At 33.2% G+C, this 27,882-nt stretch overlaps 2 protein-coding genes across 2 annotated transcripts; both read right to left on the reverse strand.

Annotated features, from left to right (window-relative positions):
* Window positions 1-384: 384 nt before the first annotated feature.
* LOC126693101 (uncharacterized) lies at window positions 385-14,348 on the reverse strand. Its single transcript, XM_050388976.1, has 10 exons — window positions 14,106-14,348; window positions 13,361-13,589; window positions 13,108-13,262; window positions 12,881-13,026; window positions 10,570-10,632; window positions 10,386-10,478; window positions 3,694-3,855; window positions 2,455-2,546; window positions 1,373-1,533; window positions 385-1,098 (listed from the first exon to the last, which is right to left on the reverse strand). The coding sequence occupies exons 1-10, from the start codon at window positions 14,179-14,181 to the stop codon at window positions 797-799; spliced, it is 1,479 nt and encodes a 492-aa protein (XP_050244933.1). The 5' UTR covers window positions 14,182-14,348; the 3' UTR covers window positions 385-796.
* Window positions 14,349-23,784: 9,436 nt separating this feature from the next.
* Window positions 23,785-24,615, reverse strand: LOC126691263 (protein FAR1-RELATED SEQUENCE 5-like). The gene has a single exon (XM_050386322.1). The coding sequence runs from the start codon at window positions 24,613-24,615 to the stop codon at window positions 23,785-23,787; it is 831 nt and encodes a 276-aa protein (XP_050242279.1).
* Window positions 24,616-27,882: the final 3,267 nt, after the last annotated feature.

The following is a 27,882-nucleotide window of genomic DNA, read 5'->3' on the forward strand; positions in this document are numbered from 1 at the left end:
AAGGTGGTTAATGGACGGATTTGTTGAAATTTTTACAAACCCTGGGCTAAATCGTTGTCGTTGTTACCCAGCTATATCTTCAATCATTTATTGTAACTTACTACTTTTTTTTTTCCTCACCCTTTCAAGTCGGCCAGAAAAAATATTTTTTAAAAATAAAATAAATAATGTACCTATAACTAGTAACAGCTCCACAAACATATAATGTTTCTCAACACATTTACAGATGATAATAGTAGTATTCAATCAACAGTAAATGATCTTTCACGAAAACGACAACACCATGAAATCCCATTACAAGATGGTTCAATCTTACAACTGTAGTAGTTATAATTTGTTATTCATTTCACGCTATCAACAGAAGAAAGTTACATTGGACACGGATTAAATCAAAATCCCGTTACTAAGATGGGTTCAATCTTTACAGCTGTTATAATTTGTTATTCATTTCATGCTATTAACAGAAGAAAGTTATACATTGGGCACGGATTAAACCAAAATGTGGTAACAAGAAGCATTAGAACACAACATCCGTCATGTGGTTAAAAACAATTTTAGCAAACTTTGTAGAAACAAATTTTCACCCTCGTTGCTGAATGGTGCAACAAACTAAACTGCAATTCCTAAATCTATACCTCCTAATTTCTACCAATCCAACATGTTTGCTTGAAGGAAGCACCACCAATTAGAAAATCTTCTACTCTAGTCACCTATTACTACCACTACCCGCTAGCACCAGAGACATCCTAGCCAACAGCAAAGAGGTGCAAACTTGACTGGTTTTTTGTCCCGTTCACTACCAGTTAAAAAAACTAAACTGCCTGCGACTCCCTACAACATTTTCATTTGTAGAATCTGATCCACTTCCCATGGTTTCATCTGAACTCTCACTTGGAAGTAGTTGTATTCGATCAGCATTATCAATCATCCAATCTGCAAATTCAGGGGATGATGCCCATTCAGCCATAGCTTGCTGAGTTGATTCGCGTGTGAAATCATCCCACTCTTTCTTCGTAAACTTCTTTCGGTTCTGCATCGAGTGAAAAGTTGAATAGTATTCTTGCTGATTCTTTGCTACAGAAGATGGCGATACAACACCTGTAATATAAACATAAGCAATTATAAAGAACAAAAGCATACTTAACATCAAAAATTTTGCAAAATAAGATAAGATGGACATTGCACATAGTTATGCAACTGTTTCTACAAAGAAATAGATTCTGTCAAAAAGAATATATATATATATATATATATATATAGTATTTCTCTCACTGGTGTATTTAAAAATCTCATATCCGAAAACTTTAGTAATTAAAGCTTAGTAAGTATTTATAAACATGGAAATCAGAAAGGCTAGCACATAGAGTAATACCTCTAATGGGAGAGTTAGACCAAGCAGATGGCTTCTTTGGGCTATTCCACATCTTCCCTTGAGGGCTTGACCTGCTAAGGAATTCAGCACGATTGTGCTTTCCTGTTGTCTGCCTCCCCAGCTTCAACCAAGGACTCCCATTCCCAGAATATGATTGATGCCTACGTGAAAACATTCACTGAATATTAAGCGGAGATCTTCAAGAGTAGATAACAAAACTTTTAAAGATAGATAAACAAGCCTTCACTAATACCTATGTCTTAATTCTAATTCCATCATAAAGGAACCCATTTTTCTACCATTCTCAAGGATCTCCTACCATATGATGTTGTGCCTTCCAATGCTATAAAAATATATATATGACTATATAAGTTTATTTGGAGAGACTGACGATTGGTGTTCATGACCACTCATTGATCTAATCAAAACAATTATTGGATCATCCAAATGTAGGGGGTGTAATGGGTTAGGTGGGAACGCTTACTCAACCGAACCCCAATAGGATGGTCTGAAATTGTTTAAATGGGTTTGGAATGGATTTAGGCTAAAGTTTTAAAACCCAATAGGATTTGCGGTGGATTTGGGATTGGGCCTTTAAACTCAAAACTGACCCAATTGTATGAATTAATAAATATCCCTGATGCAGTAGTATCATTAAAATTTATATTAAAAAAAGAGTCTATAACCCTTATGCACCATTTTTTCTCTCTATTTCTATCTTATCCCCTAATAGCACCAGAATTTAAGTGATACTAATAAAATAACTTAAACATTGTTTTGTGTTTTATAAAACTTAGGCAGTTTTAACTTTTAATATTATAAATTATAATGGTATTTTAACAGGTGGATTTGGATGGGTTTGGGTATTTTAGACATGGGCTGGATAAGTTTGGGAAAGAATTATGATATTCAAAAGTTTTGGGAAAGGTTTGTTACAAGTACACATCTTTTGTTTAGATCTCACAAGCTTAATCCATTAAAATTAAGGGATTAAAGAGGAAGAAAATAAACTATTTCTAGTAAGATGCATTCACTTCATAAATGCAAAACAAAGAATGAAGTGAAACTTGTATGGAACTTACATTAAACCAGGCCACTTCATAGAAAAGATAAGATTGCAGGTAGCCCAACAAGAAGCCAAGGTCACCAGAGCTAAAGGAGTATCAAGAGAGCTCTGAAAGATAATACAAAAGCAGAAAATTAGCGAAAAATATATATATATATATATATATATATCAACAGTTCTAAAAGATGAGGGTAAAAAAAGCAGAAACATAAGACCAATCACATCAGAACTTTGGCATCTAAACAAATAAAAGTTTAATCTCAACATAAAAGCACTATAAGCATCAATAACAATCCCATCACTAGTGATCCTAAAATATAATCAAGCAAATAAAGTAGATAAAAAAAGCCAAAAAGACAAAAGTGCATGATAAGTATCTGTGTGTGTTTTGGAGTGGAAGTGTAACCATGCTTATTCCTGATGATGTTAAGAAACTCTGTAGAAAAATAGTTTGTATCATGTGGCCTCAGGTACAAGTGTTAGGTGTAACTGGTATCAAAAAGGTTCAAGTTCATCTTTTTCTATTAAAAATTTTTGATCATAAAGAGTCAAATTCATCTAAACCCAAAATCGGATACAACCAAAATACATGTCCTAACTATCAGAAGGGTCCAATCATTCAATGACCTAAGGCAAAAATGAACAATTACACGGCATTTCTCATACAGAAATTTCATTAATATTGAATACAAATGCTTCATATTTCCACTCATGATTGCTGATTATCTAAAAGTAGACGTGTTGCAAATAAAGATTGAAGGTCATGCATGTTCAGGACAGGTACTTGTTATATTTGGAAGACAATTTGTAACATAGGGCAGAGTTTTATCAGAAGGGTCCAATTATTCTTCAACCTATGGAAAAATTGAAAAAGTTCCATGGCATGTCTTACACAAAATTAAACACACACGCATCATATATATAAGTATATACATGAAAGAGTTCATAGTGAAAGTAAAATTTACTTTCCACACATTCTTGTTGATTATCTGAGATTCTGAATATAGTTGTGTATACAGATGAAAAGTTATGCATGTCTACCATGGGCGCTGGGCATAATACAAAGAATATATGTAACATAGGACACAGTTTTATACAGCAAACAGCGGCAATAAACACCTTCTTTCTCAAAGTCAAGTTTCATGCTGATTTATTGTCCGTCTTTCCATGGTGTTTCATGGATCAGAGAAGCAAAAAATTAATGAAATCTTTCTGAGTTCAGTTCAAGTATCTAGCTAACACGAGATTAAAGTACCTGTAAAATAGAGGTTGTTCCAATGATGCGCATTGCCCATTTAACAAACTGGGCGATCCCAACATCCACACCTCCGTCTTGTGAGATAACAAATTTCCTCACAATCCAGTATCCTAAAGCAGCTCCAGCAAGGACAATTCCAACTAGCACAAATAAAGAGACCTGACAGAAGAAACAGGAACCAAATGTTTATGAATTACTTGACAGCTGGAACCTCCCTAAAATGGCAACAAGATGTGATAGATATACACCAACAGGCATCATAGAAAAAAAAAATCAGAAGCAAATTATTAGTAATTAGTTTCTGCCTTTTTTATTTAATGTAGAAGTAATTAAGGAAAATGGCTTTACATTGAAACAGGACCAAAGTATGTGATTATCTCTCTACTCTTACATACAATGACAAAGTCAAACATATTTTAGGCTAGTGCAAATGGACATGCAGAAACAAAAACAAACAAATAGAGAAAGGCTAATAATATAAGCTAAATGATTCTGTAAGGTAAAAGAAAGTAAACTCAGGATTTTTTTTTTTTTTTTTTGATACGAAATTCAGGACATTTATTGAAACCTTAAATTTCTTTTAGCATTTTTACAATTGTACATTCCTTAGGGGCTGTTTGGTATAGAAGTTTAACAGCATGTTTTCAGTTTTTAAACAACATTACATGCATTTCCACACACTTTTTCATCTACACATATTTCCAAAAAATACAAAAAACGTTACTAGAACAACGTTACCAAACAGCCCCAATTTCTCCAAGATCCATAGTGAGTGAAGAACAAAGAGGAAAAAGTTTCAAACCCAAAAGTAGCCACCTAATGAAATGACTCTTCATTAAGATCTCAAAATAATATTCTTTTAAATCATTAAATTCCATTTAATCAATAACCAGGGTTGAGAAAATAGGGGTGTTTGACAAACCATAGAATTGGGTTAACCATGATATTAAAAGATAATTAAAACATGGTGCAGACTGCAGAGACACCATATTGAACCTATTAATGCTGATTACATTTATTGGGTTTGATTAATCGTGATTGATGCCGATCGACACTGATTGACACTATTAGATAGATTTGATTGCAATTTGATGTTCATTTACATATATGATGTCAAATCATTATGAGTTTTTATTTTATTATTTTATTATTATTATTTATATATATATATATATATATATATATATATAATATAGAAAGCCTATTCAAAGGCCCTTGGACTCACTATTGTAAACCATTGGTCATGGATTAAAGAAATTTGGGTTGGAAGTGCTTGATTCTGATTCCAAGTAAGCTCAAATGTTGATTCTTGAGTTCTAGGGGTGGCAATTCATGTTTACATTTCATGTCAAATCATGTTCACGTGTTGGGTTCATGTCGTGTCAACTTAGTATTCGACTATGTAGGTCGACACTAATCCGACACGTTTATTAAACAGGTTAGGATTCCTTAACCTAGAATGACTGACTTGTTTATTAAATGGGTAAGTTATGTTGACCCGTTTATTACCTATCAAAAAAAAAAAAATGTTGATCCATTTATTAGATTTTATCAAAGCGAAACAAAATACAAATTTTAGTATTAACTCAATTGATCTAAACTATGAAAAACAAAACAAATAGATTTTTAATATAAAATTTAAAACTAATGAGTAACTGCAACACAAATAATCATTCAAAATTAAAGCATATCTCAATATTACAAATAATTAATCACAATATGTCAAACAAAATAAACAACAATTAATAAGTTTATATACCTAAGGTTTGAAGGGTATATTGGTAAAATAACATTTAGTTAAATGGGTCAGTCGTGTCAACCCAAATATAACATGAACTTGTTAAGCCTCAACCCATAACCTGTTAACTTTGTGTTGTGTTGTGTCGTGTTGTGTTCATGGGTTGTGTCGGATTTTGCCACCCCTATTGGGTTCCTATCTATCTTATCTCATGCTTGGTGTTTATTCCAAGCAAATCTAGGTGTTCATTACTAGGTTATTTTTCTGTTTTCATCACTTGGTGCTTATTTCAAGCAAACCCTAGGTGTTGTCATATTTCTTTATTTAATTCTTATTCTGTGTCCCAAACACAAGCCCCCCCCCCCCCCCCCCCCCCTTGAGTACATTGTCCTGCAACAATTTTGGAATTAAAGCAAACTTCAATCTGTCACAGCAGTTATCTGAAACCAACAGCCAACACACCCACACCAAATCAATCCCATCTTTACCCTAGAACCGTCAACCTCCAATTTTGGATCCCAATCACAAACTGCATCAATTACAACAATCAAACTACCCATACTCACCATCATTGAGTTCCTCTTTACTGAAGAAGGGGGAAAAAAAAAATGAAAAAACACCATTTGAAGAGAAAGGCCAGCGCAGAACCAATTACTTTCCATTTGAAAAGTCAAGACCGCATTGTTGTGACAAGTTACGCCACCCGCAAAACAAGTAAATGATCATTCAAAACACCCCAAGAGTACAATAATGTCATATTCCCACCTCTCACACAATAGTGGGTCCCACTAATTAAATTCCTATTGAGACCTGCTATTAATGTGAGAGGCAGTACGACCTTATTGTACTCCCCAAATATTGTATAATTTTTCCCATTAAATGGCCCAAAACACCCCATTTCTAACAATTTTCAATTTTTTTGGCAAATTTTACATGCATCCAAAAATCAAATCTACCTCCTCCAATTTCATCAAACCCATATCCATCAATTCAATTTTTTTCTAAAAGTAAGAACAGATTTTATTTAAAAGCACTACCAAACCACCTTAGTGTGTTTATATTACCGTTTTGTAGAAAATGGTAGTTGCTTAATTGCTGAAAATTGGCAATAAGTACAGTTGTACCTTAGAAAAAGTGAGGCTATAAAAAGTTGATGTACATAGCAAATAAACTAAAAAACTAATCCAAATTCATCTAATCAACTCCATCTTAAACCTCAACCCAAAGTTTGATACCCTCATTCTGACCCCACCTTAAACACCTCACCTACACCACACAAGCTTATCTCTTCCATGACAACTAAAACACCATAAGCCAACCTCCACCCACCACTCTCATCCAAGCTTCAATTGCCACTTATAATCAAAGAAGCACGGACACGGACAAGGGAATGGGTACAAATCAGCAACACGAGCAATTTTTGAAAAATTATAACATGAAACAACTAGTACGACACCAGTATGACACGGGTACAACATGGATATAGCACGGATACGGCACTCTAAATGAAGTGTCTGTGTTTCCTAGCTTATATTACCATAATACCCCTTAAACCAGCCTTTACCATCTAAAACACATCAACCCACTTCACCAAATCAAGGTTAGAGATATAAATCTGCGTATGCCAACCACTAAAGACAACACCACCAAGATCCTGTGGAAAGGTTCTAGACATAATTTCTAAAATTCCTTTAGAATCTTTTTTATTTTTATTTTTAAAAGTTCAATCTTTCTTTAGAATCATACTTGAGATTGGTTTGCCATTAAAGTTAATATAAACGCAAGATTTGTTCTTGGCTATTAATAAAACTTTGGATATTGACAAAGACTAGAACATGGTGTTCCAAGTTAAAGAAATCATATACCATATAATAAAATTGGGCCTAAAAGCCATGGTTATGCCAAGTGGCTATCTTCATTTTGCTGATAATAACATTCTTTTCTGCGATGCTTCTAGGGAGCAGTTGCTTTCAATTAGGTTGACTTTGACTTGTTTTCAAGCTTTTACCAGTTTGAAGGTGAATGTGAGGAAAAGTGAGATTGTCCCTATTGGGGAGGTGAGTAACATTCAAACTTTGGCTAACATTCTTCAATGCAGGATGGACAGTTTGCCTATGATTTATTTGGGAATGCCATTGGGTACTTCGTATAAGACAACTTCTATCCAAAACCCTATTTTGGAGAGGATGGAGAAGAAGCTTTTGGGCTAGAAGCATCTTTATTTGTCAAAGGGTGGTAGGCTCACTTTGTTGAAAAGTACCCTTTCAAGCCTATCGACTTATTATCTTTCCCTTTTTACAGTTCCTAAAGCTGTGACTATTAGATTAGAACGTATTTAGAGGAATTTTTTGTGGGGTACCTCAGAGGAGTGTTTCAAATACCCCTTGGTGGTTTGGGAAAAAGTATACTTACCGTGTGAGTTAGGCAATTTGGGAATTCGGAAATTGGTGTCTTTTAATCAGGCTTTATTAGGAAAACAGCTTTGGAGGTATGTCCATGAAACCACTCATCTGTGGTGGAGGGTTATTGCCATGAAATATGGGGAGGGGAAACGGGGGTGGAGAACCAAAGTTTGTAGAAGGGCTCATGGGTGTAGCTTATGGTGAAGCATTAGTGAAGGGTGGGGGACCTTTTCTAAGCACTTGTCTTTAGTGGTGGGGGATGGTTCTTGTATTCTTTTTTGGCATAATAAGTGGATTAGGGATATGGGTTTCCTTGGAAAAGTATTTGGAAGCAGAAGATTCCCTCTAGAGTAGCTTTCTTTGTTTGGACTGCTACCCTAGGGAAATGCTTGACGATTGATAATTTACGTAAAAGGAAGGTGTGGATTTTGGATTGGTGCTACATGTGTAAGAGAAATGGTGAATCAGTTGACCATCTATTCCTTCATTGTCCTTTTGCTACAGATCTATGGTCTATGGTTTTGGGTCTTTTTGGAGTATCTTGGGTTATGCCACACACTGTTTTGGGGCTGCTACGGTGTTGGCAAGGCAGCTTTGGTCGTCATCGTAATGGTTTTATTTGGTCTATCATTCCTCATTGCTTATTGTGGTGCCTTTGGAGGAGAGGAATAGTAGATGTTTCGAAGATTTTGAGAGATCTATTCCAGACCTCAAGCTTCTCTTTTTTAGAACTTTTAAGGGATTGGTTGTTTGCTTTGCAAAATAAATCTTTCCCTTCTTTTATTGTTTTCCTAGACTCTTGCAATTTTTGTATTTGATTTCCTTTCCCTTGTTCACTTCTGGTGCACTAGGGTGTTCCTTTTTTATCAATATATCTTATTACTTATCAAAAAAAAACTCTTTATCCTCAATTATTTGTGTGTTCAGCCAATAAGGAAGCTTATATCTCTTATGTGTTAAGTCCTCCAGTGAGTGGAAATGATAGAGTGGAGCTTAAGATTTTATAGGGAATTCAATAACTGGGAGTTAGCAGCTTCTTTCTCCTTTCTTCGCTTCATCCAATCTCAGATTCCTAGGGGTGGTGGTTGTGACAGTCTTTGTTGGCACCTCAATGAAAGTGGGAAGTTTGACATTCGGTCTTTTTATCATAAGATTCGAGATGTTACTCATTCCATTTTCCCTTTGAAGGGCATTTGGAAAGTAAAGGTTCCTAAAAGGGTATTATTCTTTATGTGGACAATAGCACATAGCCAGATTCTAATTTTGAATAATCTTATACTTCATGGTCGCCCTTTGGCGAATAGTTGTTGTATGTGCTGTTGTAATGAAGAATATGTGGATAACTTGCTGATTTTCTATCCGATTGCTCATTCAATGTGGATGTATATGCTTCAGTTGTTTGGAATTGATTGGGTCATGCCAGGTTCAGTTGCAGACTTATTATTTTGTTGGTATCATTGGCTTGGGAAACATAATTCTAATATTTGGAATTTGGTTCCAGGCTGAGGAATCTCTGGCTCAGTTGTTAGATTTGTGCCAACGAACTCTCTTTGATTGGTCTTGATGTTGGGGTCTCTCGGACGGTTTTGCTCTTATGAATTTTCAATTGTCTCTTAGAATAGTTTAATGACTGTTTGTTCTTATTTTTTTTCTTTGTTTGCTCTTTGTTCAATATAGTGAACTCTATGTATCTTTCCTTCTATTCCTTTTTTAATAATATTTTCTTTCTTACTCCCTATCAAAAAAGAATATATACACACACACACACATATTATATGTCATAAAATTAAGAAGTATTTGTCATGGATCCCACTAATTATTAATATAGTTTCAATTTATATATAATTTTTAATTATTATTATACTAGTAATAATAATAAAGAAGATTGCATGTGTAGAAAAATTGGTGAGTTATAAAGCCAACAATGGGAGTTGAAGTGGCAGTGATGAGTGAGACGAGGGGGTGGAGGGTGGTTAATTAGTGAAGGAGCAAGGGAGAGATGGAAAGGGGCTGTTTGGTTGAGGATGCCAAGGGAGCTTAGCTTGAGGGCTTTAGGGGCTGTTTGGTTAGAGAAGTGGAAACGTGAGAGGATAGAAAAGAGAAGAGGATGGAAAAGTGGGAGGATAGAAGAGATTTAGTTTTCTTTCATTTGTGCTTGGTTGGGAGGATGGAAAAGTGGAGAGATGGAAAACTTATTTGTGGTAACCCTAAATAGACCAAATCGACCAAATTGCAACTTGAGGGACCAAATATATAGTGCACCTATTATTGGAAAACTAATATTTATTTTAGTCTATATATTAACATCAATTACATTCACTATGGCCAAATAGATTTCTTTCAAATAATCAATAACTGAATATCTTGTTCAGCTTAATCATTTCACATACCATGTGATCACTTACGTAGACAAAATGGTGGGGAAAATAGATTCAAAATAATGTGTAATAACATATCAAAGTAACTAACAATAACAAAACAATATTAATAATGACAACATATCTATAATCTTAGTAGAAATAAACTGAACACTGAATACAAGAACTTACTGGATTGTGCATCTCTTCACTGAGTCCAAAATTGATAAGAATTGAATTTACCAGCACTGAAAAGTGATGCATAAGAAAAGATCCAGCCCCAAGCTGTGAAAGGGATTGGTTAGTAAGGTCAACATGCCGTCAACATTAAATGCAGCTTGGTGAATTGCTTTCAAGCAAAGTGAAGTAGACTTACCACTGATCCATACATAGTAAGATAGAAGAAATTTTTCCTACCAGTTGGCAGCAATTTCATTCCCTACATCATGATTCAAGAAAATTAACAACACAATTGCAAGCTATAAAAGCTAATTTAAAAAAAATAAATAAATAAATAAAAAGAACATGACAATCCAGGAAATTGTTTTTCTTCTTTTTTCAATTGATATAGAAAATTTATTTAAAAAGAAAGAACAACAGAGGCCAAAGTACACAGGATGTACAATTCAATTTTGTAATTTAAATTGAAGTCAATGATGACTGTTCTTGGGCAAGCTGGTTACAGACAGCACTAATTATTCAATTACATTTGAAGGGGTGCATACGAAAACATAATGATGAGATGCCTAAAGTCCAGGTCACATCAATCAGTCATGGACAATCCATATTTTATCAATACAGCAAACCTGTAATCCTGCAAATGTTAACAGACCATGAACCATTCCCAAGCTTGAAGCAATGTTGCCCATACAGCTCAAATTTGATTAAGTTATGATAAAAATTTTCCACATTTTTTTGATAATTAGGGACATCATGTGATAATTGAAACACACTCGCTTTTTGTGGGAATTGAACCCATGACCACGTAAACTGAAAATGCTACGTGATACATTTGATTCTTTTCATAACCTCAATTTGGTGTATTTTAATCAGGCCCTATTAGGGAAATGGCTTTGGAGGTATGGCCATGAAATCACTCATCTATGGCGGAGGGTCATAGCCATGAAATATGGGGAGGGGAAAGGGGGTTGGTGCTCTAGAGTTTGCAGAAGGGCTCATGGTTGTGGTTTATGGCGGAGTATTAGTGAAGGGTGGAAAAGTTTTGCTAAGCATTTGTCTTTTGTAGTGGAGGATGGTTCCCGTATTCTTTTTTGGCATGACAAATGGACTGGAGATGTCCCTCTTAAAATTCTTTATCCCCAGTTATATTTGTGTTCTGCTAATAAAGAAGCTTATGTTTCTGAAGTGTTAAGCCCTTTAGTGGGTGATAACGACAGAGTGTGGAGTTTAAGCATTTTTAGGGATTTCAATGATTGGGAGTTAGCGGCTTCTTATTCCCTTCTTCATTTCATCCAAACCCGGATCCCTAGGGGTAATGGGGGTGACAGGCTTCGTTGGGGTCTTAATGGAAATGGGAAGTTTGACACTCGGTCTTTCTATCATAAGATTCAAAATGCAACTCCTTCCACTTTCCCTTGGAAGGGCATTTGGAAAGTCAAGGTTCCTAAAAGGGTGGCATTTTTTATGTGGACAGCAACTCATAGTCAAATCCTTACCTTGGATAACCTTATGCTTCGTGGTCGCCGTTTGGTGAATCGTTGTTGTATGTGCTGTTGTAATGAGGAATCTGTGAATCACCTGTTACTTTTATGTCCGATAGCTCATTCTTTGTGGACTCATATGCTTTGGTTGTTTGGGATCGTGTGGGTCATGCCAGGTTCAGTAGCGGACTTATTATTTTGTGGGTACCATTGGCTTGGGAAGCATAGCCCCAATATTTGGAATCTAGTTCCACGCTGTTTAATGTGGAATATTTGGACTGAACGGAATCAGCGTTCTTTTGAGAATAAGGGGAAAACTGTGGTTCAGTTAGTAGATCTGTGCCAACGGACCCTCTTTGATTGGTCTCGGTGTTGGGGTTTTTCGGATTGTTTTACCCTTATGGAATTCCTTTTGTCTATTAGCTTTTCTTAGTTTTTCTTAGTGGCTGTTTGTGTCTTTTTGTTCACTACCGTAAACCCTTTGTATTTTAATGCTTTTCCCTTACTAATAATATTTTCTTCTTACTTATCAAAAAAAAAAAAACTATACTAGTTCCTTCCTCCCTTTACTATATATCTAGCTGAAAATATTTAATATTTTTTTAATATGGCATCTACCTATCCACAACTATGGAATGATACAGGCACAAAATAATGCAGTGGAAAGTTAATTGCAAATTAATTCACTTAAGTGAACTGGATGAAGGTAATAAGGAAAATTTTCTAGTCACATAATTAAATCAATTCTTGGATCATCTATATTGTCAAACCATAAATGATTTCCTTTCCTTTTGTGGAGATCAAACATTTAAAAAGTGTATTTCATTTGTAGCTCTCTTAACCTCCTCCCTGTCTAAAACATATGAAGATTTGCCATCAGTGACATTAGTGTGATCTTTTTTACGGTAATGAAAAAAAAATAACATTGATAACTATAGCATGAAGTCTGACACCATTTGCCCAAAAAAGAAAAAAAGGTCATATATTTCCACTGGTAAAGAAAGATGCCAAAGTGAAATTTAATACCTGAAATAGAAGGATGATAATGACAAGGAAAACTCCAATAGCCATGGAACTACTATAATAAAAAGGAACCCAATTGCTGACGATGGGTGCCAAAAGTAGTAAAACAAACCCAAATGCTAGACACACAAGGCGCCATCTCTGAAAATCTGCATAAACACCACAAAGTGAAGATCAATATCAAGTAAACAATTTCAAAACAACAAGAGGTAAAGTGGGGGAAGGCATACCTTCTACAATAGCAATTGTGACATAACCCGATACTTCACCAATGAACTTCACATCAATATATCTATCATCATAAGGCGACATGACTGAGCTCCCTAACTCCTTAATAGATTTCCACTCGTCATTTTTACACTGGCATAAGCCAAGTGAATTATTTCTGCATATGTATAAGTTGCTAGAAACATTAGTCCAAAACAGAGATTGCATTTAAAAAATTTCCACATTATGCGTGAGAGATAGAGAGTTTTGACTTACTTGTGAAAACAAACCTGAATTTTGCTATGCAATCTCTCTGGGATTTCTAGAGATGGAGAGAAGGTAACCCGAAAAGTTCTGGCATAACTACCAAGTTTCAATCTTGATATACCAGAAACTTGAACGCGTTCACACAATAAAACATCTTTAGAGCCACGGGAAGCTGAATGCCCCGGAAGAGGGGATGGGGTGACAACTATGGATTGGTTTTTTATTGATAGATCAACACCTGTGAATTCAAAATGAAGAAAGTATTCTTAACGAAACAAATCCAATTTTCGGGGGAAAAAAAAAAGCACTAAGCACTTGGCAGCTACAACCATTTAAAAGGGTCTGTGATAGAGAACCAACAAAACCAAACTGACCCAATTTGCAATATGAAGGATAAAGCAGCCACCCAATTCAAAATCTTCATTTTATTATTTATTTATTTTTTTCACATTCACAATAATTACACCAATATATACATCTAGGATTAATGAAACCCTATAATATACGAAAACCTAAAAAATCTAACCCTAACTGCCTAACAGTCAGGTTGGCCACGAAGAGACTAAACAGAGTATATACGAAAGCCATAAATAATAAGCTTATTACTAAGCCCAGAGAGGAGGCGAATTTCATTAATCGGGATCCAAAAACCGACAAAAAAAAGGAAGAATAGTGATTTATTCGAATTTCGTAGAGTTTGCCAATAAGTTTTCTGAGGAAGCAAACAGAGAATCTGAAGGAGAGAGAGTGATACCTTCGAGAGTGGCAAACAGAGGGAAGAGAAGAAGAAGAAGAAGAGCCGTAGAAGTGGAAGTGGAAGACAAACCCATCGTCTGCTGTGCTATCTCTTCTCTTCTTCTTCCTTCTTCTTCTGTGTGTGTAGAAAGAGTGTACTACTAGTACTAGTAACTACTAACTAGTAATAGTTGCTTAGAAACGAAGATAAAAAAGAAAGAAGCAAGCTTTATTCCTGCTATCAGAGCGCGTTCGTTTCTTAATTCTTATATATGTTTGGTCGGCCCCCACTTAGCGTTAGATTAAGGCAGTCCGCCTTTGGATTTTTTTTCTTTCAAAATAACACTAATTTTCTAACAATTTTATTATTTAACAACGTTTCCAAACTGTTTAGAAAAGAAGAAACGTTGGATCCGGAACTAGCGTAAAACCACCACGTCACGTCAGAGTTCACACACTCACAGCTTAAAGAAACAATATAACCTTAAAAAAATAAAACATTTCACGCTCACACGCTATAACAAATTACACCATTTAATTTCTTCACACTAATCATTCTTCAAAAAATATTTTGTTGATTTTTTAACTACACAGAAAAAAAATTATCATAATTTTAATTTCAATTGGTTGAGAACTAACGTAGAAAAGTGACAATTAAAAGAAAGGATTGGTGGTAGATCCCATTTTCCCATCAACCTGCACACTGCATAGGATACATTATCAAGAAAATATTTGTTTCAAATGTTTAAAACCTTTTAGAAGTTTTGTTTAAGGAATAAAAAAATCAGCTTTAGTTTCCAATCAACTGTTTATAAGTTTTACTATTTTTTTTAAATTACAATTTTCTTATATTATGGATAAAACCAAAAAAAAAAAGATGTAATACGTGTATTTTGAATTACAATGGTAAAAATTGACCCCATAAAACTATTAAATTGTTACACAACATAAACTTGGAAGAAAAATATTTTAACTTTTCTTTAAAATATAGGGAGAAATATTTTTTTGGTCCCTATATTTTGGGTCATTTTCCACTTTGGTCTCCACATTTTTTGAGCTCCTATTTGGGTCCAAGAAATTTTGAAAATCATTTCCAATTTAGTTCCTACCAACATCTTATTATCAAAAATAGTCTACATGATAAATGGAGTGCACAACTGACATGTTAAATGCTAACATGGTTAATAAAATAATAATAATAATAATTTATTTGGCATTAAAAAATGTTGCATTAGCATTTTAATAAATAAATAAATAAAAACCATTTCAAAAAATTTAAACAAAAAAAAAAACCTTCAATATAAATAAATTAAATTATTATTATTATTTTTGCTTTTCATTATAATTTCAGATGAACATTCATGTTGTTCCCAAGAACATGAACAATCATGTTCTTCCTATTCTTTGGGTTCTTCCCCTAAGAACATGTTTGGCTTTTCTTTTCTTTCATTTTCTTAGCAACCAAACATGAAAAAACAAAAACAAAACCATGATTGAAACCAAATCAAGACATACCCAACCCGTGCCTAAACACTTAACAATAATTTCTGGAGTATTTTATGGAATGCAACAAAACACCTAAAAATATTTTCTTTTTCAAAAACTATTTTCACTTGAAAATATTTCAAAGTCAGTAAATATTTTCCATTGAACCAAACATACCCTATAAATATCTCTACTTAATTAAGCCTGATGATCTTATAATGTTAAGAATTTAAGGATCCAAGATAAGTAGTTTTTTTTTTTTTTAATAAATTAAAAAACTATATTTGGATAATAAGATAAACATAATCTTAAAATTACAAAAAGTTGTGAATTCAAGGGATCGTGGGGGAGTAGACCAAAGTCACCAAACAAAGAAAAATAGAATAGAAAGTTGAAAAGAAAAAAATATAGAGAACCTTGATATAGGTGATTCTTCGAACAGTAGGCTAATGCCCTTATCCTCTTTCTTTGCATCAAGTCTTGGTGGGCGATTAATCAAAGTAGACTAAGTAGTAGAAGGAGGAAAAAAAAGTTAGAATGACTCCCAAAAATTGAAAGGTAAGAACAAAGAACAAACCCTAGAATTAAAAAACTTATTTAAGTTCTAATTAAAAAAGATTGCTTTAGAACCTCCTACACTCTCATTTAAAGCATGATTTATGTTAGATTCATATTTTCTATATATTGGCCTTTGATAAAATGGTCTTTACTTGTAATTGGGTCGATCTAAGTTGGGTTTAATGTATCAAGAAGTATGTAAAGTTTACATCCTAATTGGTATAATTAAAGACATGAAAATTAATCCAAGAAACAAGTGAAGAAAAACAGTTTTAGTAATTCTTGACACTAGTATCTATCGAGATTTAATGAGCTCGACATAAGCTCAACATAAGCTCAATCGATCGAGATCTACGATTTTAGAATTCTCATATATGAATTTCCACCCATGATAACTTGGATTGCTAGGGTTTCATCCTCTACTACCCTAGACCATATAAAATGCTTATTTTAAAGTCATAAAAGACATAAAGATTCAATTAGAGAACTCACACACACTTTGTAAGAAGCTATTGTGTTTTGTGCGTCTTAGGATTTTATAACCAAGTGCTTCCAGATCTTCAATGTACTTTGAAATGAAGAACTTTGCCGCCAACAACAATCATTTAGTTGCTTGGAGTTAGTCACGTATTAGGATCTGTGCATGCGAAGAAGTTTTCTACAAGATCAAGTCCAATTGGAGATTGGTGTAAAGGGTTTAACTATAAGTTGATATTTTGGGATAGTCCAGGATAGTAATAAGATTATTTATTCTTGTAACCGCTTATTCTTGATTAGTGGATTCTTGAGAGTGGTGATTTGATGAAATTCACCCGATGAGGATTTTGCCTTGTAAGAGGTTTTCCTCATTCGTCAACAAATCACTGTGTTATTTAATTTCTACTGCATATTAGCTTATTTGATGATTTGTTGGTGCCTCCAAGATTTGCATGTAATTTGACCTAATTAATTTACTTAGGTAATTGAATTAATTAATCGTGGTCAATCTATAACCCAACAATTTATTAAATAATACCCCATTTTAGAGCAATAACATTGGGAGTATTAAAACTCCAATTTGCTATTTTAAACCATCAAACCATAAAAATTGAGCATTATCCAAATGGCTATTCCCAAAAAAAATTTCAACTCAGCTACAGTAACATCTTACTTATAAGATGTTATTGTAGCAAGTGAGTATTTCTTAACAATTTTTTATTGTCTCTCTTCTCTTTTTTATTGATATTTTTTATTCTTATTCTCTCTCTCCTATCTATATCTCTTTATTTCTGTCTCTCATTCTCTATTTCTGTCACCACCATCACTCTCAATGGTGGCTTGCCTATTTTCTCTCTAGATCAAGTCCACAACTTCAAATCCTCTTTCTAAATCAAATTCTCTACAACCCATAAATCATCTGCCTCTCTGTGATCTACAAAGGATCTCTAGGCATCGCATGGAAGAAGACTTCATGAAGTGGAGGTTGCATGCTCATGGACAAAGGGTGAGTGACAAGCTATGCTGGTGCATGAGGTAGGTTTCTATGTATGGTGGTTGTTGATTGTTGATTTAATGGGTTTGGTGGTTGTTAATTGTGACTTGGTGGTGTCATGTTGATGACGATTATGGCTGGTTTGCAGCGGTGGTGGTGGTTTCAGTTTCTATTGGTGGTGTGGGCAGTGGATGGGTTGATTTTGGTATAGGTTTGGGTTGTGGGTGATGGGTAGTGGCTAGTGAGGGGTTGATTTGGGTTTGGATTTAAGTGGTTGAGAGAGAGAGAGAGAGAGAGAAGTTGTAGAGGATGGGAGAGAAGAGAATGAGTTGGGTTATATTACTTTTATTGGGTGTTTATATTATTTTAATGTGTTGCATGTTAAAGTAAAAAATGAGATATTGGGTGAGTTTGAAATTGGTATGTTAAAATAGATAAACTAGCTTTTGAGAGTATAAATGAGAAATTTTTTAGAAACCCAGATACTAATGCTCTTAAACTTATATTCTCCAAGTGAAAAAAAACAGATAGAGGACATAAACTATTTTTTAAAGACATGTAAATTTTGTATGTACCGCCAAAAGGGGGGAAAAAAGAGCCAAAAGACTTGTTTCTCATTTGAAACTTGTTTTTTTCCAAAGGAAATCTCTAGAGTTCAAAGTCACTCCTAATTATTGAATTATTAGAAAAAGAAAAAAAGATTAGTAGGCAATGAAATATTTGCACATGAAAGACATTAATTAAAATGTGAGGCTGTGAGTATTGTTATGAATTAACCAAGTTGTTTATGAACTACTCAAGCCTGACTTGAGAAAAAAAAAACTTGTTTATGTTGGTTTATTTGGTAAACAACCAAAGTTTATATGATATAAAATTATAATACGTAGTTTCTTGAAAAAAAGAAAAGAAAAATATTATTTGTAGTTTCTAAGAGTTCATATCCATTTGTAGTAAAAATTCATAACTTTGAAAAGGGATAAGAAATTTTAGTCATGGTTTTACAATATATATATATATATATATATATATAGAGAGAGAGAGAGAGAGAGAGAGAGAGAGAGAGAACAAGTTAATCAAGTAGATCATTTCACAAGAATATGAATCAAAGCTAATATATAATCTTATTTGATAATGAGCTCAAACTCGATTTATATTTGAAATAAAATTAAAGTGGGAAGTACATGAAAAGAAACAAATAGTTTTAATTTTGGGATATATCAAATTCTAGACTTTTAAATGATATTCTTTAAACCCTCATTAGGGGGTTTAAAGAATCCTATATATTTAGATTAGGCTAGAGTAGAATTTATATCCTGTATTAAAAAAAAAAAATCCTATTTATTAAAAGCTTGAGGAAAAATGTTTCAATTAAAAGTATAGTATGCCTTCTCAAAAAAAAAAAAAAAAAAAAAAGAGTATAGTATGAGGTTATCCTTAGGGTATTTGTTAATAGATCATTTAAAAAAAATTAATACCACTTTCATGATAAATATAAAAGATATAAAAGAAATTAGTTAATTTTTATTTAGGCATAAAAAATTGCTAAAATTATTTTATAAATCAATAACGGGCATTCTTAACTTACCCCTAATGTTTTTTATATAGTAAAAAGGTTTTCATGGATTATGGAAAATGAAATGTAGAAGGCGGACATATTTTTTTTTTTCAAAATAATACCAATTTTCAAATAATTTTGTTAGTTAGCATCGTTTCCAAACTATTTAAGAAACTAACATCTTGAGTATCAATTATTTCAAATTACTAACATCTCGAGTGTTTTTGGACACACTCGTTTCAATTATTTCAAATTATCTGAACGTAGACTAAACGCATTTTCCACATTTTGAAGAGTATACATCATAATAACATAGAGCTTATTTTTCCAGGGAGAAACAAGATAGAAAATGTATAGCCTTTAAAATTGATCAAACTCCTTCAGCAAAAATGAAAAAAACCTCCATGCTTGCACATACACATATGCTTGCACAGGTTTTTTTTATTTTTTTTTATTTTTAATTTTGAAGTTTTCTACAAAAATGAAACCTGAGAATACATTCACCTGAAATGAAACCTGTCACAATTTTTCTCTTTGAAGTTTATGTTGGGTTGCTGGAGTTTTTTTTTTTTTTTGTATGTAAATGCATATATGTATGTGGGTTTTACTTGGTGCAATATTATGCTTATAAATTTGATGTAGTGTTTTTCTGATTTCTTTTATTGTGGTTTGAATTGGGAAAATTTTGGTTTTTGAAGTTTATGTTGGGTTGCTGGAGTTTTTCTTGTACTATATGCATATATGTGTGTGGGTTTTACTTGGTGCAATTTTATGCTTATAACATTGATATAGTGCTTTTTTTCCCCCCTTTTATTGTAGTTGAAATTGGGTAAATTTTTCCTTTTGAAGTTACTGTTGGGTTGGTGGGTTTTTTTTTTTTTTTTTTTTTTTTCCCTTGTATACATATGCATATGTGTATGTGCAGGCATGACAGAGTTTGATTATTGGAGGATTATTTTGAAGGGTAAAAAGAATGTGGTGGTGTTGTTGTCATTCATAAAACTTTGTTCTTTTGCCTATATAGAATAGTTGGTTAAGATGAATTCATCTAATTGTTGTCTTAAATGCCGTAAGAGCATGCTTATCTCAGTTGTCATTTTCAAATGGACTTAAAAAAGAACTTTAGAGTTTAGACAGACGTAATTTGTTAAGAAAACAACTATGATGTGAAGCATGGTCATCATACATAACAAAAATATAAAAACTTGAGAGAGCATACACTATTATATAGGGCAAGAGGGGGGAGGGGGGCACCAAAAAGATGACCTTGTTATTTATGATTTGTATTTCTAGAAATTATTTCCTGCAGAAACTTCCATCTTGACTTGCCCCGTTATAAGCAAAAGCTAATTTGGAGTCCTCTATTGTGCACCTTACACATTTCCATTGCTACATTTAACCAAATTGGAATGATTTTGATTATATTTTAGGAAGTTGTTCCTTTGCCCTTGATTATGTGAAGAGCCCAATTATTTTTATGATTATCCGTGTTTGTATTTGATTTAATTCCTTTGTGATAGCCAGAATCTCTCAATAAAATGAAACTTTAATTTCAATTTGTAATGTATCTTGCTTTGTTTTCCTTTTCATGTGGAAACCATTTTCAGGAAGAGCAAGGTTCGAGAGATAGAAGAAAAGAATCAACCAGGGGGAAATGAGAAATGGAAGATAAAAGGTCAGCAGTCGCAGAAGCGTGCAAAGCAAAGAAGGCACTGAAATATCTTCACCATTTTTTATCAGATCTTTCGACATTTATAGAGCACATTTGAAAGAGTATAGTATCAAGATCAACCTAGAGAAATATTTGATAAACTATGATAATTTTACCCAGTGACATGAGAAACAAAATCCACTGAACTGATTTATAATTCATAGCTATATTCACACATGTTCTCTTTGATGTTAGATCCTTCCCATAGTTTTCATTATAGAGTTGATCATTATTGTTGTAATGTATAAACGCATACTTCTGGAAATAATATTTATTTATTGGAAATTTGGTTATTTATTGATTAGAACAAAGATCTTTCTGGTTGATCGCTTCAAGAGTGGAGTAAAGTTTTTTTTATTTCACATTTACTTTTAGAACAAAGCTGGTTACTCCGATGAACTTATAAATTGACTAAGTCATTGAGCGCTTAGTACAAATAGCAACAAGCCAACACAAAAACTTGTAGCCAACTTCACCTAGGAAGCAAAATAGACCTAAGACTAATCATGCTTATTTGAATTATGGTGTTTTTGGAGACACTCGTTTCAATTATTTCAAATTATCTGAATGTAGACTAAACACATTTTCCACATTTTGAAGAGTATACATCATAATAACATAGAGCTTATTTTTCCAGGGAGAAACAAAATAGAAAATGCACCTATTGCCTTTAAAATTGATCAAACTCCTTCAGCAAAAATGAAAAAAAAAACCTTCATGCTTGCACATACACATATGCTTGCACAGGTTTTTTTTTTTTGGCGGATTTTTTTTATATATATATTTTTTTATATTTTAAATTTTTCTGCAAAAATGAAACTTGAGAATACATTCACTTGAAATAAAACCTGTCACAATTTTTTTATAATAAAAGTTTCTAATTGAGAATATATTCACCTGAAATAAAACCTGTAACAATTTTTTCTATAAGAGTTCACCTAAAATAAAACCTATCACAATTTTTTTTTATAAAAGTTTATAATTGAGAATACATTCACCTGAAATAAAACCTGTCACAATTCAATTCATAAAAGATCATATGATTGACCATACATCTTGAAATAAAATTTGTCACAATTCTTTTGGGAAATTTCTGATTGAGAATACATTCATCTAGAATAAAACCTGTCATAGTTCAATATACAAAAAAGAGGACCCTACGTTGGGAATACAAAAAAGAAGATGGTTCTATGTCTATCCACCACAATTTAAACATTATATAACCAAAACATATTTGCCTCCCAATCCATTCTCTTGGACACAAAACTTGTTTGTACATCAACTTTCTTGGAATTGTTGTAATGGATCCTACATAAAAGAATTTACAACAAAATACAAAAAATAAAATTAGAATGAACACAATTAAAAAAATTCAATATATTTTAATTAAATGCTAAGTGGTCATACCGTAAATGATGGCTGGTTGGGATATATATGCATAGTAGATGATGATGTAGAAGGATATGTCACAATTGGCAAAAAGTCCTAAAGAAGGTTGACAAATAAAAAAAATGAATAAATAATAAAAACATCTATTACAGAACAATTTATACTAAGTAAAAAAATCAAATACATCATATACAAAACTTGTGGAGCACATTGTATTTGCTATGACTAACGGGTTCAACCTTGCCATCGAAGACTCCTAATTTTAAAAAGTAAAGGTTTATTTTTGAAAATATCAATAAATGTATGTATTATCTTGAAACTGAATATACTGTAATTAAATAACCTCAGTTTGACTTTGTTGTTGATGCATTGACTCCCAATGTGGTGTCAAGCTTGTATTTGCAACATCCCTACAAGAAGTAATTTTATAAACCAAAAATTTAAATACTAAATTGATACTACAACTCAACAAGGTCATGTAATTACCTGGAATGTTTATGTGTTGGACAATTGGTTCTCACATGGCCCGTTTCTTTGCAAATGCTACATTTTCTCTTCTTCATCAATTGTTTTTCTTTTCGATGCTTTTGTCTCAAAGCTTTAGGCCTTTCCTTTGATAGAACATGTGGAGGGTCTTGCAAAGTAATTGGAAGATTTGATAATACTTGATTGTTTAATGTAGTATTATTAGGACTTTTTAAATCATCAATATCATGAACATCTTGCATAGTTAGAAGCTCCTCATGAACTTTTCGTAAAGTTTGTCCAAGATGCTTGTATTGCTTCTCTGATTGTGACCCTACCTCTACAACTTCCAAAAATTGAAACATCAAACTATTTCTCATCATGGTAAAAGAAACTTGAGGCTCCACTTGTACTACATCACTAGAGATGTCATGTACAATGTGCTTCTTGGGATTAACTGTCCATCTTTCTAAAATATAATGTGATGGAAGAAAGTGCACAAGAGATTTCTTCACAAAAACAGTTATGATATGCTTACAAATAATATCAACAAACTCAAACATATGGCATGTACAAATAACTTTTGTCTCAACAATATCAAGAGACACTTCATAAAATGGACTTTCTCTCTCATGAGCTACCACCTTGTATATCTTCTTCACTCATTCTTCATGATATTTGGATGCCTTGTATTTTTTACTACAAAATAAGTCTTCTTGAAATTTCATAAACATCTTTCTTGTATAAACTTTTGTTGCCTTTGCTTCTAGCTTATAACATGTTTTTAAAATTGGCACTAAATTTTTTGTCTTTACATCTTGTTCTTTCTCTTTAAGATAATGTGCATTCAAAGCTAGCTCATATTGTTATACAAAATCACTTATCGTTGTACTTGAACGAACATAATCTTTAAAAAATTTATTTATGCTTTCACTCCTTTGAGTTGTAGACATCCTAGCACAAAATGATCTTTGTAAGTAAGCTGGAACCCATCTTTCACGTTGCATATAAAGATTTCCCAACCAATCATTATCCCTCAATCCATATTTCTCCATAATCTTACTTCATTCTAACTCAAACTCTTCAATAGTGAGTGTATCATGGATGCAATGGTAAAATTCTTCCTGAAAATGTGGATATTTATTATATACATGGGACAATTGTTCTGAAACTTTCTGTAAAAGATGCCACATACACAATCTATGAGTTTCATTTGGCAATACATCTGCAATTGCCTTAGCGATAACCTTGTCATCGTCTGTTATAATTGTAGAAAGAGGATTTCCAGGCATTGCATTAAGCCAAGTCTTCAACAACCATGTATGAGATTCTGCTGTTTCATTGACAAGCACAACACATCCAAACATCACAAATTGATGATGGTGGTTAACCCCTGTGAAAGGAACAAAAGACATCTTATAATGATTTATTTGGTATGTAACGTAAAAGGTAATGACATCTCCAAAATATTGGTATGCCATTCTTGACCAAGCATTTGCCCAAAAGTAATTACCCATGCACCCATATTCATCAACTTCAATTGCATAAACAAAACCTGGATTTTTACATTGACTCTCAATAAAATATTTGTACATTCCCTGAGCATCTCCATCTTGAAGCAACTTTCTTCTTTTACTATTCAAATAATTTTGAATATCAATTGGAATACATACAACATTATAACCACCACCAGATTCTTTACTTAACACAAACATTATCTTGCTTAGGGCTATACTTGACTCATTGAGTGTATCTATAAGATTCTTTTGGGCACTTGTTATCACTCTATGCCCACGAAGCAAACTCGTACTCTTAGGGGTAAGAAGCTCATGATTATGACCCTCCACAAACTTACATATAATCCATGTATTATCAACTTTCTTTAAACCTATCATTGCTTTGCATCCCACTCTTGCTTTTGCACGCTTTGGACTTGTTCTTCCATTGTCTTCATTACATTGACGACGGCATCCTTCCTTCAAACAAGCGTATTCAATTCCAACCCTTATTTTACCTTTATTCTTTCGAGTATGATTTACTCGTATACTAAAACCCTTTCATCTTGCATACGCATTATAATATGCACGAGCAACCTCTAAGTTTTCAAATACCATATCAAGATGTGGTTCTAAATGCCTATTGCATGCAAAAGGTTGATTTGAATCATCCAATGACAAGTCTACATTATTTTGATCTTCGTTTATTTCTGACTCATCATGTATTAAGTCATCCACCATATCACAAAGTGAGATTGTTTTAGGTTCTTTGTTGTTTGCACTCATATTTTCAATTCAAGTAATTTTATATTTCAATATGACCTATAAAAAACAAAAGAGAAGAAAAATTCATAAGCAACAATTAAGAATAAATTTAAAATTTGTGCTATTACAATACTAAACTTGCCCAATTTGGCAAACTTGTTTTATTACAAAATTAAAATTTAATTGGAAAATTTTACACTAATATTACAATTATCATTAACAGTAGGAGAAAATTGACATTGGTACATATAGCTCCAAGTACATAAAACAACTATCAAATAGCTCCAAGTACATTAGTACATTGGTACATATAGCTCCACTCAATAAACTTTATTACATAAAACAGCTCCAAGTACATCCTTATATGCACTTTGGTACATATAGAGAGCAAATTGACATTACAAGTAGGAGAAAATTATATTTGAAACTAACAATATTTTAATAGCTATCAAATAAATGATACCAGCTGTGTCCCAAAGGCTAAAGTTGACGACGAAGAATTCAATAACCACAGTAAGTAAACTTGTTGGAAAGGCACCTTTAAGAAGCAAAATTTTTCTATGTAACAGTAAGCCCCTTTATTTTAGAAAATAAATTTACCCTTACAATATCAGAAAATACCAGGACTCTAAGACAACTATTAGTCTATTATAAACTAAAATTAGATCTAAATGAAGAGTATATAAAATAAAAGAGACCAAATCAATTGCAACACAAAGACCCAGTAAGCACTCAAGTGCAATGATATTTATGGTGCAAGCATACCTCATAGAAGCACCAACAATCATAGGCAAAACACACAATTGAAAAGCTCTACGTCGAGCAAACCCATCAACAATCCATCCACTGAGTAGTGCTCCAACAAGGGCATCACCTAGACATGTACTCACAACCAGACTTTCATTAAAATAAATGACAACCTTTTAGATAAGGGAGCTAGATGCAAAAATCAGACATCACATTAGAGTGATTAAGGAAAAAGATCAACTCAATGTCACCTTCTGCCAAAGTATTCCCACTGAAACCAAGATCTATAGAAATGCTTTCAAGTGGTTCATTAACTACTCTGAATAGATTAGGTACCAAACAAAAAAGGGCAAAAGTAGAAATTTTAGTTAGTTGCTTCACATGTGAATAACACTCAGAAAGATAAAAGAAAAGGAAGAAAAGACTGAGTTCAAGAAAGAGCACCAACCCTGCGTGGTAGCCAAATAAGAAAGAAGATTCAGTAATCCTATCATACAATAAGTAACATTCTTTTGAATCTTCTAAAATTGGGTTAGGTAACTACCAACCAAAAAAAAAAAAATCAGATTCAATTTAATCAAGCAAAATTGTGCATAATCTATGTTAAATGATAGTCATCTTCTACACCTTATGCCATGAACTTGAGCATTAAGCTGTCATAGCAGAGCCATACACAACAAACAAGACTGCAAAAAGATATAATGATTTGCATAAAAAAATAATCAAACAGGACAACATAAAGATATTTGAGCAAACATACACATCGTATTCATTAGCATATAATAGAAATTATGGTCAAAATTTTCCCTACAAAATTTTCATTGGCAGATAATACTCTCCCAGGTATTAAATCAGCTATTACACTTCATTTTGATCAATGTTCTGTATCTGCAGAACATTTTTTTTAGTGGACAGTCTGAAATATGAGTACATTAACAGGCTATGAATTTTGGTGCCAACATTCATATAAAAGTTCCCATTAATAAAACACTATAATTTCCATTCATTGGTAAGTGAAGAAAAGATAGAGAGAGCATGCCTTTGCCATGACAGATACAAAAGCTCTGGCAACCCAACATACACATATTAATATTACACCAAGTAAAACCCACATACACATATGCATATACATTTAAAAAAAAAAAAAAAAAACACTCCAACATAAACTTCAAAAACCAAAATTTACCCAGTTCAAACCATAACAAAAGAAATTAGAAAAAACACAATATCAATCTTATAAGCATAATACAGCTATAGCAACCCAACAAAAACCCACTTGTGAAAAAGTAAAACAAATTTTGAAACTTTCAACACAATTGTCAACTTCTTTACAACAAGTTCCAATTCAGTATTCAATTATCATTTTCAAACTCAGTCCCATCACATTGTACATCTAAAGCCAATTTATCTAACAGTCAATCTAACTTAATCAAATCAATCAAACATCCCTAATTCAAAAACCAAACAAACCCCAGATCATATCAAAACCCAACACAGCATCTTTCATTAGAACAATACAAGATATGAACATACACTCACCCTCCATTCTTATCAAAAAAGAAATGCTAAAATTTGAAACTTTTTGATGAAGCAAACAAAAAATCCGAACACCCAATTCAAAATCCAAATTGGGGAAAAGGGAAAATCATGAAAAATAAACCTTTGGATCGTGGCTCACGACGGCTCCAGTTTATTTCCAAGCTCCACGCATAGCTCCGACAAACTCTTTGGCGGTGAGCTCCGGTGTGTGGTGGGGTGGAGGTTTGGGCAAGCAAAGGACGGCACAACCCTAGAGGAGGAAGCAGAGGGCACGATGAGAACTCTTTCTTCTTCGAAATCGTTTCTGCTCCGGCAATCTATGTGGCGGTGGTGGAGGTTCGGTGTGAAGGAAGAGAGGAAGCAGAGGAATAGCGTGAACTTGCAGAGGAAGCTGTGAGTGTGAAATGTTTTTTTTTTTTTTTTTTTTTTTTGAGGTTATATTGTTTCTTAAACTGTGAGCGTGTGAACTCTAATGTGGCGTGGTCTCATTGGCTGGCGTAAAACATTGGTTTTATGCCAGTTCTGGACCCGATGTTTTCTCTTTAGAAAACTAACATCTCAAGTTCTTGAAACTCGAGTATCACAGACTTGATTTCAAAAAAATCCTTCAGATCA

The sequence above is a fragment of the Quercus robur genome, chromosome 7, assembly GCF_932294415.1.
Source record: "Quercus robur chromosome 7, dhQueRobu3.1, whole genome shotgun sequence".
NCBI classification, from domain to species: Eukaryota; Viridiplantae; Streptophyta; class Magnoliopsida; order Fagales; family Fagaceae; genus Quercus; species Quercus robur.

What these genes read in the sequence shown, in the direction of transcription:
- LOC126691263 (XM_050386322.1), bottom strand. Translation starts at nt 24,615, where the DNA reads ATGATAGGTTTAAAGAAAGTTGATAATACATGGATTATATGTAAGTTT.
- LOC126693101 (XM_050388976.1), bottom strand. Translation starts at nt 14,181, where the DNA reads ATGGGTTTGTCTTCCACTTCCACTTCTACGGCTCTTCTTCTTCTTCTT. An exon ending in TCTGTTTGCCACTCTCGAAG is followed by an intron (nt 13,590 to 14,105) that starts GTATCACTCTCT and finishes TTGAATTCACAG; the next exon opens with GTGTTGATCTATCAATAAAA. An exon ending in GTCTAACTCTCCCATTAGAG is followed by an intron (nt 1,099 to 1,372) that starts GTATTACTCTAT and finishes TTTATATTACAG; the next exon opens with GTGTTGTATCGCCATCTTCT.